At 40.7% G+C, this 14,580-nt stretch overlaps 1 protein-coding gene across 5 annotated transcripts in view; it reads right to left on the bottom strand.

The window, feature by feature from the left end:
• Positions 1-14,580, bottom strand: part of ARHGAP26 (Rho GTPase activating protein 26) — a 475,515-nt gene that overhangs the window by 133,453 nt on the left and 327,482 nt on the right. For 2 of the 5 annotated variants that reach the window (XM_070374544.1, XM_070374543.1), the window contains exon 18: positions 986-1,054. The exons of the other annotated variants lie outside the window; for them this stretch is intronic. In XM_070374544.1, coding sequence (XP_070230645.1) covers positions 986-1,054 — 69 coding nt within the window. The remainder of the gene's footprint in view (positions 1-985; positions 1,055-14,580) is intronic. 5 annotated transcript variants of the gene reach the window in all.

The raw sequence follows: 14,580 nt of genomic DNA, 5'->3' as shown, positions 1-14,580 counted from the left end.
AATGATAGATAGGGGGTTTATGTCATTTTAGCAATACCAGAGGGGGCTGGAAGTCTTCTAGTTCTTTGAATGGCTGTACCCAGATGTACAATTATTTTTTCCAGATAGTCTGGAAAGAAAAAGATTCTTTCAACAAAGATCAACAACCTCATGTCCGGTCAGTGGAAGCTGCGTTGCCACTGTCTGGAACCCCAGAGTCAGCTCTGACGATCAAAGACTGGAATGAAGACTCTTGCTTCTTTGTGACAATCCTTGATGAACAATCTATCAACTCTAAGAGGTTGAAAGTTTCCTTGTGTAAAAGGGATCAGTGCAGCCAAAACTATTTAAACATTAAAAAGGTTATAATATGATTTTAAAAAATAAGAGAGAATCTCAATAACCAAGATAGTTTCCATCGAACCTGAATTTTAGGGCATTCTTTTGGCTAAGAGGTCTGCTTCCTACGTTGTCCTTACCAGCTACATCAGGGCTGGGGCTCCTCAGCTAACTTTTGGCACTCTCTCAACTCCAACTGGAAGGGATGAACACTTGGTCTAGCTGAACAAATGCTTTGGCGCACTCTGCATCTGTCACCCCCAAACTCAAAGTCTAGGACCGCCTGAACAAGATCTGGCTTTCAGTGCTGCCTGTCTAATTATGAAGCTCAGACTAAAGATTTCACTTAAAAATCCTTCATTACACACAATTATTTTATCACCCCTGCCTGCTCTTCCTAAGCTAATCTCTACCTTGGCCTCTTCCTCTTGGTACCCCAATTACACTGCTCACATGCTATTACCTGGGAGCCTCTTCCTTCATGTCCTTTGTTTTTATCCAACTAACTTCTAGTAACTCTTTGGCTCTTGGCTCAACCCTAATGCCATCCAATTCCTTATCACTAAGGGAGTGAACTCTGCTGCAGCTTTTCATCATGTGTGTATATGGGACTAGCTGGTGAAGGCCTCCCTCACTTTCTCCCACCAGAGGCTGCTCTGTGAAGCACCTACAGCAGGCCAGGCAGAGTGGGACCAATGATGAGGCAGACACTGGGCCTATCATCAAGCAGCTTGTCCTATAACAGAGAGGAAGAAAAATTGGTGAATTAAGTGTTTCAGAGGCTGTGACCAAGGCATGCACAATGCACAGGGTTGGGCTGGGGGACAGCAAGCTTTACCTGTGCAGAAAGCATCTGGTGGAGATGAGGACATAAGCAAAGGTAGAGAGCTGCATAAGTCTGTGGCCACCACAAGCAGCTGATGGCCCAGGTCTTTGCAATGGAGTGGTCAGGGCGAGGCTAGAGGGGAAGCAGTTTCCAGAGGAAGCTTGCCTTCTTATGCCACCCTGCGGAGTGCAGACTGCGGCTTTAAGTAGGGCAGTGAAAAGGGTAGGGTTCCCTTTTGGTTACAAACATGTCTCCCTCCAAATCTGTGGAAACTCGGGTCGTATTCCTTCCCCTGCTCTCCTGCCAGATTTCCCATCAGCACTCCATGCATTCCACTTAAGGGAGCAAAAAGGAGCAAGCAGCTTCTCCGTGCATTCCAAATTCACTTGCATGAGCCATCACAAATCAATCATAGCAGCGAGCTGAGAATCCAGAGCCCATGGCAGGACACAGACAGCCAAATCTGCTTCATTTTCATTTTCTTTTCTTTTTCTATTTTAGTAGCATATGATAAAGAAACCTTAAAATTTTTTTAACATGGGATTAAGCAACAGGGAATATACTGTGACTGTCGTTGTGATCCCAAATCTCCTTGGAAATTAATCAATCACCTACAGTCAGGTCATTAAAAGTAAAACATTTCTCAGACTGTTAACTTTCCCCTCAATTATAGTGTGGACGCATTTGGATGGACTGGGCTGGTAGCACTACATAAAGGTCAACAACATGGACGGATGGATCCTGCCAAGGTATCTTCAATAAAGTAAACGTGGACAGTGCTAAAGTGTCTTATTTTGGAGACTATTATCTGCTCTAAAACCATGCTATCATTTTTATGTGTAATGATTTAAAATTGGCCCTCTGCAAATGAAATATCTCAAGTACTTCATATGAGAGAGATGGGCTCCAAGATACAAGACAGGATAAAGACATACTGAATTTGAGTTAAGATGCAAAGAAGTTAAGAGGACATAAAAAGTGAGATTCCTCTCAATTCAAAAAATTTTTACTGAGCACCTACAATGTGGCCAACAAACTAAATTCTGGGAATATTCAGGCAAATAAGACTTGATCTCCCACTCCACCAAAAACATTTGAGTGGAAAGAAGGGGAGAAATGAGAAACAAAGGTAAATTTGGTTACAGTAGAATTGGATCAGCTATTAGAGTATACACTTGGGGTGAAAATGAAGTGAGAACTTCAGATATATTTCTAAACAGTAGACCAGCTTCCTCAGGAAGGTGGCTACTGCCCATAGCTTAGATTACTAATAATTTAAACGAGACCGCATCTAGGAAACAATGCAACCTGGGTCTAGGGGACAAAAAAAGAAAAAAACTCAAGATGCATTACAGACTGCTCTCAACTGATGAATATACTGAGATTCTTCATAAGTATAACCACTGGTATGGAAAATTTACGCTGAACAGTAAGGAACAGTAATGACCTTTTATCTCGAGGAATGCAAAAAAATATTTAGTTATGAATACCACCCCCTCAAAGCAACATCAACCTTTCCTTCCATTTTTTAAACTCATCAAAACTCATGAAGTTCTATAGAAAAAGATCATTTAAATAGCCACCATGGGAAAAACTAAATCACTTAAGACTTTTTACGATCTGAAAAGGAATAATCTTATGTTACGAAATTGAAAAGGAAATAAAATACATCAGAAGGAAAGATCAACTTAAAGTGAGCTGTAAACCATATTGCTATCATTTTGGCTTCATATCCGTAATTAGCGCTTATGTGGAGGTAGAATGTAGTGAGGAAATTAAACAGGCTTGGGACTCAGGTAGGATCAGGGGTACAAATCCTGACTTTGAAACTTGGTAGCATTGTAGCTTCGGGCAAAATATGTGACTCTTTGAACTTCCATGTTCTCTTCTGTAAACTAAAATTTCCAATAACTGCTTTTTGATATCTTTGCAATGATAGCAGATACTGAATAGTCAAAGATCTTCAACAAATGCAAAGCAGTTTTAATGTTCTTACATTCTTGAGCATGAATTCTGATCCCTTTTAACTTTGAGTAGGCACAAAGAGTGATAAGAGCTTTTCTCCATGGATGGGAAGGGTCAACACAGCTCTATATTGCCGTGACAATCCAGAGAGATCACAGCTCAGTCACCCTGAAGGAATTTCTCCAAACCCTTCCAGGGTGACATCATTATTGTCTTGAGTGTCAGGGCAAGTGTCAGTGCTGAAGCAACTGAGGCATTATCACAAGCTGAGAGCCAGCAACAGATATCAAAAAGCCATTATAAATAGCAACTGAAGACCCAAAAATGCAAAGTAGAAAAGACAGTATCCCACAAAGCGTTAAACATTCACAGCAAAAGACCTTAACAGAGGTTAATGAGGTAAACGCTGTCATTTCTGAGTGCTGACTCCATGCCAGACATGCACTCTGCATGCATCAACTTTGATGATGCACTTTCCATGCATCAACTCACTTAATCTTCACAACATGACTCTGAGGTAGGTCCTACTATCCCCCCCGCCACCCCCTGCCTTTCATAAATCAGGACATAGAGACCCAGATAACCGTAGGGGCCCCCCAGCTGTAAGTGGTGTAACTGGAATTTGAACTCAGGTCTGTCTGATTCCAGGGCTTCACTCTTAAACAACATGCCGTTTCCAAATACATCAATGGTAAACCAGTTACACAGTCATCACCTTAAATAAGCCAAGTAATCTATTTCCAAGTAATCTACCTATTTCCCAAAAGGTAGGCTTAGTCTTCCTGAGTTCCATTTTGGTTCATTGTGTAAGGTGTGACTCCTAACTAGGACACAACCAGGAGCTTCTGATCTGATTACAGGCTTTTCCTTCCAGTTTCTGTTGCTAGATCTTTCTTTCCCCACTTCTAACTGCTGCCATGCCTGGGACTGTTGTGGGACCGCTCTTCCTCTATTGATCTCCTGAGTAATCTCATCAGCCCCATGCTGATATGTATGAAAGAGAAAGCATCTGTATGCTGAGAGCACTAAACAGAACCCTGGATATGTTCATTCCTGATCCCTGCCCACCCCACCACACTCATATAACAAAACTAGACCCCCTTCTTCCCTGCAGAAGGTCAAAATCCAGGAGTTATCCTTGATTCTTCTCACAAGCCACATCTAGCTCATAAATTAATCCTGTTGGCCCTATCTTTAAAGTATTGATAGATCCCAAATTTGAACACTTCCACCACCACCATCCCAGTTCAGGATTACTGTGCTAGCCTTCCAATTGATTTCCCTGACTCTACTCTTACCCCAATTCAGCTCATTTTCTAGAGACCAAGAGAGCAACACTGGAGAAAACAACAACAACAAAAACAGATCATGTCACTCTTCAGAATCATCCAGTGACTTCCTATTACAATTAGAATGAAATTCAAGCTTCTTCCCATGGCTCCCCTCAAGCCATACCTAGTCTGTTCCTTGCTTAGTTGTCCAAATTCAGCTTGTGACGCACTGACATGACTCTCTGAATAAACCGCATATGCTTCCATGTCAAGCAAGTTCCCTTCTAAGGGCATTTGTACTTACCATTCCCTCTGCCTGGAAGAATCTCCCTCCAATTCTTCACATGGCTTTGCTCTCCCACATCATTCATGTAGTGACTTACATGTCACCTCCTCTGACCATCTGGATCTAACAGTTGCTTGCCCATTCCCATCATTCTAATAGCATTCACTTCCTTGAGAGCACTTAGCACTTTCTATTTTATATTTAGTCTATATTTTTATACCATACTTTACAATAACCCTGTATATGAGACAGCAAAAGAGACACTGATGTATAGAACAGTCTTTTGGACTCTGTGGGAGAGGGAGAGGGTGGGATGATTTGGGAGAATGGCACTGAAACATGTATAATATCATATATGAAATGAGTCGCCAGTCCAGGTTCGATGCACGATACAGGATGCTTGGGGCTGGTGCACTGGGACGACCCAGAGCGAGGGTATGGGGAGGGAGGAGGGAGGAGGGTTCAGGATGAGGAACACGTGTATACCTGTGGTGATTCATGTTGATATATGGCAAAACAAATACAATACTGTAAAGTTAAAAAAGAAAAGAAAAGAAAAAACTCACTGCTGTGTTCACAGGACATAATAGTGAGTAGGTGTACCTAACAGGCAGGACTTCCCATATGGCTCAGTGGTAAAGAATCTGCCTGTCAATGCAAGAGACACAAAAGATGCAGGTTTGATTCCTGGGTTGGGAAGATCCCCTGGAGAAGAACATGGCAATCTACTCCAGTATTCTTGCCTGGGAAATCCCATAGACAGAGGAGCCTGGTGGGCTACAGTCCATGGGGTCCCAAATAGTTGGACATAACTGAGCAGCTGAGCACGAGCACCAAACTGGAACTCCCTTAGTGGAATGGCCATCTGAACTCATGACAGAGTGGTTCAAAGGGCCCCGTTATCCAGAGCTATGTTGTGATCCTGGGGCTTCACATTAGAACTTCCCCATCCAGATGTTCTGAAACTGGGTGACAGCTGGGTTGGTCATTCAAAAGGGGATAATACAGTGTGAGGCAATATGAGCCCAAGTTTTGACCATCAAGGGAATTCTGTATCTCACCCTCATCTTGAGACCCCACCCAGGCCTTGCAGAGCCTGCATCCAACAAGCTTATTTTCCCCAGGCAGGCTGCACCACTGGGTCAGTTCCCACAAACACTACCTTGCTAAGACTATAAGGTGGTGGTGAAGTTGCTTCAGTCGTGTCCAACTCTTGCAACCCCATGGACTATAGCCTGCAAGGCTCCTCTGTCCATAGGATTCTCCAGGCAAGAACACTGGAGTGGGCTGCCATTTCCTTCTCCAGGGGATCTGCCCAACCTGGGAATCAAATCCGGGTCTCCTCCATTGTAGGCATGAGTCCAAAAGTAAGACAGGCTCTCAGGGCATCTGAGCTCTACCCCAAGGAGCCACCAAAGTGATGCAAGGACTTGCTCCACGGCCCGACCTAGGCATGTACACTTACGAACACATTCATTTAATTCAGTCTGACAGTGAAAAGGGTATGTATGGGGCCCACACTTAGAGGCTGGCTCTATGGGGTCACACAGAGTCGGACACGACTGAAGCTACTTAGCAGCAGCAGCAGCATACGCTGACAGTCCCTGCAGGTGTTTTCAGTTAAATGTGATAATCAAGTTAGCTGAGCAGCACAGTTAACTCTGAAGCAGCAAACTGAGCTTCCTGGGTGATCTCCCCATCTGTTTTACTACCAGGCTAAGTGCAAAGAGCAATGGCTAAGGTGAAGGGCACAAAGCAAAGGTGCTTATGGGCATGTAAGGTGGAAAGAGAAAGGAAAAGAGAGGGTGAGAGGTGGGTTTCTGCTATAGCAGTCCCAAAAGGAGAAGGTGCTTATTTCACAGTGAGTCAGGATAAAAAAAATTTTTTTTAATTTCACAGGCTCACCCTTGTGCTACAGTTGGATAACCTGTCTATTATCCAACTATATAGATCCTCCTGTCTATAAATACAGATTTACTCCTATATATTTACTATATATTACTCCCATATATTTATTATATAGTAAATATAGATTTATTCCTGTCAGGTTGACTTGGCACTTAGATGGGGCTAAGCTTCTCAGTACTCCCCACAGAGCGTAAGCTGAAGAAGGTAAAGGTCTTTTGCAGGACTGGTTATGAGAAACCAAAGAAAAAGTTAAAACTGTCATAAGATAATTTGATAATCCCAGGACCTTCTCCATGGCCAATGTTATTCTTGCCCACTTCAGCTGGAAACTGCCTTTGGGGTCCAAGTTTTCAGGGCATGATGAGGAGATGATGTGTGTGACTGGCAGATTGGTTCCTTGAAACAAAAAGGCAGGATAAATTTTGCTTATCCTATTACTGCTAATTTGCTTAAATGGCTCTACCACCACCACCTGTTTCACCAGCTAGCCAGGGACAAAGTACTCAAGAAGTCCAAAGAATTTTGATGCTGCAGAAGTCTCTAATGAGGCTTTTCAGTTCCTAAGCAAATCAAACCCACCTGTTCCTATTTTGCCACACAGCTTTCAATTACTGATGTTAATGGAAGGCAGGAGGGGGCACAATTTTCAATTATCCATGCTAAGCCGCAACACGTCCACTCCTGAAAAGGTCTCTCTAAACTGAAATTCTGGGTCTAAAACCCCCTATTCCCATTCACCGCTATATAATTCCAGATGGAGTCTGAGATGGCAAACTAAGGACACATTGAACCAATATCTATTCTCTATCATGGCCTATAGCTGAGGAAGAACTGTGGTGTGGAGGCTAACAAAAAGCCCCAAAGGGGAATTTAAATCCAGCCAGGGCCAGGACTAGGGTAAGACAAGAGAGGCAGGTGGGATGCACAATTTCAGGAGGTGAGGTCCTGAAACCAACCTGAGAAGGAACATCTCACAGTACTTCCAAATTTATTTTAAAAGGCTAGGATTAAAACTTTTAGGACTTCCCTGGTAGCCCAGTGGATAAACAATGTCCACCTGCCAATGTAGGGGACACGGGTTCGATCCCTGGCCCAGGAAGATTCCACATGCTGTGGAGCAACTAAGCCCACGCACCACAACGACTGAAGTCCACATGTCTAGAGTCTGTGCTCCACAAGAGAAAGCACTGCAATGAGAAGCCCGTGCACTGCAAAGAGCAGATAACAATAAAACTGAAAATAAGACCTCTCTTCTCACCAAAACATAAAAAAACAAAAACAACTTTATTTGAAAATATTTTAGTTTTTCCTTTAACATTTGTTATTTGAAAAATAATAAAGGAAAAAGTGGAAGTCATGATTATCCATAATTTTGTCATATTTTTGAGAAATAAAATCTCCCTCATTATAACTACTGTGAAAATGTAGTCATTGTTACTAACCATTTGCTGCATGCTTCAGGCTCTTTTCCTTTCATACACACACACACACACACACACACACACACACACACACTCACATATATTTTAACTTAAAAAATTGAATCCTCTTTAGCAGTTACTTAAATTTAAAGAAGCACTCCCTTCAGCAATGTTAAGGGTCATCATCTCCTTAAATTGTATACCTCAGGTGTCTCTCTTCCCTCATCCTGCTCCCAAACCTGTTATATACATCATCTTGGTGTCCTTGCTTACTTTACCTGCTGATTAACATTTTTTTATTGAGTCACCATAATATTATTGTCTGGATAATATAGGAACCAAGTTTCTGTTAAGACTTTTCTTTCCCTCTTCATCAGCTTCCTTGCTTCCTTCCTTTCACTTCCTGTTCATTCACAAGAAGTAGGAGACAGAGTAGGAATGTGTTGGCTCACTTTAATGGTTGTGGAATAAACAAGGCATACAGATACTAATTGGCCTTTAGAGGCTGGCAGCGAAGGTGAGCCCCCTCTCAGGACTCAGGGGTCTAAGGATATTGCGGGCAATCAGCACTGGGGAAGGAGAGGTGTTCTCAATCTGTACCCCAGAAGACAAGAGCCAAGGGCCAATAGCCAGAGCTCCTCTCTCATCACTGAAGAAGCCAAAGAACTGTGAGGGGTCCTGGTCTTACACCCTCCTGGGTGGTCCAAATGGCTAACCATACCCAAAGTCTGAACAGTTTGCTGTTACAAATTCCTCACCCCAGTTAGAAATTTTGAACTCATCCTCAAAAAAGACTTCCACAAAGAAGTTGGCAGGGCCTTACTGCTATTGCAAGCAGAAAAGATGGCTCCCCATATTTTAAGCCAGGAGCCCCTGGAGCCCACTCAACTGCAGTGAGGTTGATATGGCTTATAGCTGCTTGGGCCCCTGGGGTGCTGGGTTATTTTATGGAGGTTGTGGCACAGGTTAAAAGCCTTTATATTTGTGGCTCAGATGGTAAAGAATCTGCCTGCAATGCAGGAGACTGGGGTTCAACCCCTGGGTCGGGAAGATCCCCTGGAAAAGGGAATGGCAACCTACTCCAGTCTTCTTGCCTGGAGAATTCCATGGACAGAGGAGCCTGGCAAGCTGCAGTCTATAAGGTCGCAAAGAGTCGGACACAACTGAGCGTCTAACACTTTCACTCTTAAGACTACACTTTTAGGGATCATTTCTATAGTTTGCTTATAAAATAAGCAGGACCTGCAAAGGTCCCAGTGAGGACAGTGGTAAGGGCAGGTGCTGGGGTGGTGCTACATCAGATCTCTGGGTGATTCAACATCAGTTGGTCTATGAGCCTATGAAGAGACTCGCCCCTTTGATTCATTGGTTCTTTTTTCTTCCCTGATACTCTAGGCCTCCACTCCAACTCTGTAGCCTAGTTAACCTCTGCTTAAATCTTTTACAGTTCAGGTTAATGGTAACATATCAGCTTCCATACACTGAATGCATTCAAAGAAGTCAGAGCACTGCCTGGGACCCAAGATGTGCCACCTGTAGCATTCTGCATCTATATGGACCCACTGTTCCAAATGAAAACCATGAGGCAGCTAAACAAATTCAATCACTGTGGAAAGTGATTTGGTGATATCTAAAAACAGTGAAGCTGCATATATGCCTGGAATTCTAGTGCTGGTATACATCATGCCAAAATTCACATGTATACAGAAAGGTGTTTGCAAAGATGTTCACTGCACTGCTTACAATGGTAAAAAAATGAGACACAATTCTAAGTGTCTGTTAGTAGGAGAAAGAGATTAATAGTATGTGCCATTTTTACATAGCATTTAGAGAATGAATTAGCATTTATCTCAAAGAGATAAAACTCAGTAGAAAAACATGTTGAAAAATGTGAGTGCACGCTGAGAGCCTTTATGGACACACACACCAGATGGCCATATGCGGTAACAAATGGAAATGGGGAGAACCCCAAAGAGGATTTCAATGTTAACATGAAGAAGAGAGAGGTCAAATAAAAATGTTAACTGTCACATAAACACATATATTTGTGTATATACAGACATGAAAAATTACAAAATATGCATTCCAAATACACATTTTTGCCCTAATTCTGTTTTCCAAAAAAAAAAAAAAAAGGAAGAGAAGAAGGAGAGAGGGCACGTTTTAGGAAATCAGAAGAATTCCTTCACATTGTCTTAAGGATCCTGAAAAAGCTCTGTGTATATCAAAGGCTGATAGCAGGTGATAGCAAAGAGAAAAAGAGTTTTTAAAAATGAAGTTAAGAATAACTTTATAAATGCATCTTTAATCCATACTATCCTTAATAATATTCCCAGACTTTAGTGTAGATGGAAAACTTGGGAGTTTATTAAAAATAGAACTCCATATCCTGCTTATCCCAGCCCACAACATTCTGAATCAGGAAATCTTAAATGGATCCTAGTAATCTCCTTTTCATTTTCATTTATATATATATATATATATCAATAAATTTATATGTCATTTTTAATATATTTAGATATATAAATGTATTATCATTTATATATATATAAATGAATGTATATATCATTTATATGTAAAAATGAATTTATATCTCATTTATATATATATATCCTGAGTACAGTAAAGTTAAGCCTTTTACATTGGTGTAAAAGCCTTCTCCATTGGTGACTTTTTAAAAAAATTTTATTTTATATTGGAGCATAGTGGTAGCTCAGACAGTAAAGAATCTGCCTGCAATGTGGGAGACCTGGGTTTGATCCCCGGTTAGGAAAATCACCTGGAGAAGGGAATGGCCCACCCCCATCCATTTTAAAATGTATTGAGAAGCATTTAAAAAGAAACATAAAGTAAATGAAACTTGCAATTTTAATGTAAAAGTCTATTTCCCTTTGCCCAAAAGTGAATAGCTAACAGTGGCTCTTAAAAGAAAATTTTATATATTGATGATGATAAAGTCACTTTATACAATGCTTATTTACAAAGCTCTATAAAATGTTGATCCTATAATAGAACAATAATTACACTGTATATATATATATTATATATATATACATATATATTATATATGTATAATGTACAGCTGAAATGTTAAAGGCACACTTGCTAAACTTATAAAACTCGTATTCTAGGTAACAATTAACTTCAATGGAACAATTCCAGTGTTTTAATTAAAGAATTTGAAAAAGAATACATATATGTATAACTGAATCACTGTGCTGTATACCTGAAACTAAACACAACATTGTTAACCAACAGAAAATGAAAGTGAAAGTTGCTCAGTTGAGTCCGATTCTCTGCAACCACATGGACTCTAGCCCGCCAGGCACCTCTGTCCCTGGAATTCTCCAGGCCAGAATACTGGATTGGGCAGCCATTCCCTGCTCCAGGTGATCTTCCTAACCAGGGATCGAACCCAGGTCTCCTGCATTGCAGGCAGATTCTTTACCACTATGCTCCAATATATAACAATTTTTTTTAAAAAGTCACCAATGTAGAACAACGTAGTTTTAAACTATCAAGACTTTGTAATCCATTATCTAATGATGATATCCTCTCTGCTTTCCCAAGCAGAGTCGAGGTACCCCTTCAGGGTTCCCATAGCCCTTAACTCATACTTGAGATTAGCACACAGATTTATGCTGTAGTTCACCTATAGTCACATCCATGCCCCCCACCCAGGCTATCAATTCCTCCCAACAGGAAAGGGATCATGCTCTCTTTGATACCTGTATCTAGCACAGTACCTGGCAAGCTGCAGGCACTCGATAAATATTCCTTTGAATGAGTTAGCATAACTGAACAAGTCCTAAACTTGAAGACATCCAAAGAAGAGAGAGTTTCCAGCACAGAGTTGGCAGACTTGTCTCTAAAGGACCAGACAGTAAATATTTCAGGCTTTGAGGGCCATACAATTTTTCTTGCAACTTCTCAACCAGCCAGTGTAAACTTGGAGGGCTGCCATAGATAATACATAAATAAAGAAAAGTTCCTCTGTCCCAATAAAACTTCACAAACACTGAAATCTGAATTTCATATAAGTTTCACCTGTCATGAACTATTGTTCTTCTTTTGATTATTTGCAACTATTGACAACTGTACACAAGCATTCTGAGCTTGTGGGCTGTATAAATATTAGCAGCAGGGTTTTCCCACTCCAGCTCTAGCAGATCTGGGCAGATAGGCAGGAGGAAGAAGCTCAAGATACCAGATAAGCTGAAGTAGACTGAATCTAAGAAGAGAAGAAAGGGGTCTATGTTGAATAAAAACCCAGTGGACCTTCATAGTACCTAAAAATGGGACAAAGGATACAATCCAAAAATAAAAACAATGCAGTTTTTTGTTGCTGTTCTTTTTAAAAAAATTTTTAAACAAGTTCTATCATAACAATAAAGCTCATATACAATGAACTAATGCCTAAGGAAGTCAGGAAAAAAACCGATATAGTTAAAAGTCATTAGTAATACTAGTTAGGGGAAAAGACCAAAGCTTCTTGGGTTAGAGTTTTACCCCTATCTCAAGCATTGCTAAGGTATATTCTAATGTATATTCTCCTTTCTCTCTGATTCCCATTCTCAGGTAGAAATCCAAATGAGCAAGATAAGTGGTCAAAAGATGGGAAGCAAAAGCTGAGAAAAGGGATTCTGCATCAGAATACCCAAAGATTGATTGTCCGGTCCTGTTTTACCAAGTCTTGTGCGTAAAATCATAGATGTCTTCAAAATTAAAAGAGGCTCAGAATCAGAGTCTGCTTTATTCATTAAAAGTAGTTATAACTTTGCAAATAGCAGGCATGTTCATTTTATAAAAATAAAGAAGGCAAGAGAAGAAAACACAAGCACCTAGAGATAACAACAGTTAAGATACTGCTGGCTATCCTGTTTTCCTTAACTACATTGTGTGTATGTATGTATGTGCTTTTTTTTAATGCAAAAATAATCCTCTTTATTTTGTAGATGGAGGCCTTGTATACCTGAGATCTGGCACACTTGCTCAAGATCATGAATAAAATGACTTTTACCTATTGTGCCAACACTCTCTCCTGCTGCTGCTGCTGCTAAGTAGCTTCAGTCATGTCCAACTCTATGCGACCCCATAGACGGCAGCCCACCAGGCTCCCCTGTCCCTGGGATTCTCCAGGCAAGAACACTGGAGTGGGTTGCCATTTCCCTCTCCAATGCATGAAAGTGAAAAGTGAAAATGAAGTCGCTCAGTCGTGTCCAGCTCCTAGCGACCCCATGGACTGCAGCCCACCAGGCCCCTCCGTCCATGGGATTTTCCAGGCAAGAGTACTGGAGTGGGTTGCCATTGCCTTCTCCGACACTCTCTCCTACCACCTCCTAAAAGAAATAAATCATCAGCATCTTGGATAAGTTAGTGCCTTGTTAGCACAGGTGCTCAATCAATTAATACATGTTGGCATGAATGAGGCCAACTGGGCTGACCTGTTTATCTCAGTCAGGCTCTGTCCAAGTCATCTTCATCATAAAAGCTGCTAATTGTCAAGCAATAGAAAAGATCAATAAAGGAGATGGATTTTGAAAAGAGTTTTTAAAAATAATAAACTGTTAGCCAGACTCACTGGGGAGGACCAAATAAATAAAATCAGAAATCAAAGAGAAATTAAAACTGATACCAAAGAATAATAAGATTACTACAAACAACTATGGGCCAACAAATCAGACAACCTAGAAGAAATGGATAAATTTCTAGAAGCATTCTATCTCCCAGAACTGAATCAGGAAGAAATAGAAAAATGAAAAGACCAATCACTGCTGCTACTGCTGCTAAGTCGCTTCAGTCGTGTCCGATTCTGTGTGACCCCATAGACAGCAGCCCACCAGGCTCCCCCGTCCCTGGGATTCTCCAGGCAAGCAAAAAACACCCACAAAACCAAAGTCCAGGATCAAATAGCTTTACAGGTAAACTCTACCAAACATTCTCAAACTATTCCAAACAACTGAAATGAAAGAAGGCTTCTGAACTCATTCTACAAGGCCAGCATTCCCCTGATACTAAAACCAGACTAAGGCACTACTGAAAAAGAATTTCAAGCCAATATCCGTGACACATGTACATGCAAAAATTCTCAAGTAAAAACTAGCAAATTGAATTCAACAATACATTAAAAAAGGATCATAAAAAAAATTAAAAAAAAAAAAAAGGATCATACACCATGATCAAGCTGGATTTATCCCAAGCATGAAAGGATGATTTAATATCCAGAAATCAATCAACATGATATATGACATGAACAAAAATGAAAGATTAAAATCATATGATCATCCCAGTAATATCAGGGATAAGACAAGGATGCCCATTCTCCCCAGTTTTATTCAATGTAATATTTCAGATGACATGATACTATATAAAAACCCTAAAGACTCCACCAAGAAAACTTTAGAATTAATAAGTGAACTCAGTATAGTTGCATGATACAATAGAAGTATACAGAAGTCTATATACTATATACTATACTATATAGTGTTTCTACATGCTAATAATGATGTATCAGAAATTAAGAAAAAAACTCCACTTATAATTGCATCAAAAGAATAAAATACTGAAGAACAAATTTAACCAAGA

The sequence above is a fragment of the Bos mutus genome, chromosome 7 (assembly GCF_027580195.1).
Source record: "Bos mutus isolate GX-2022 chromosome 7, NWIPB_WYAK_1.1, whole genome shotgun sequence".
Taxonomy (NCBI): Eukaryota; Metazoa; Chordata; class Mammalia; order Artiodactyla; family Bovidae; genus Bos; species Bos mutus.
The sequence above is the reverse complement of the archived record's forward strand: the minus strand, read 5'-3'. Positions and strand labels throughout refer to the sequence as shown.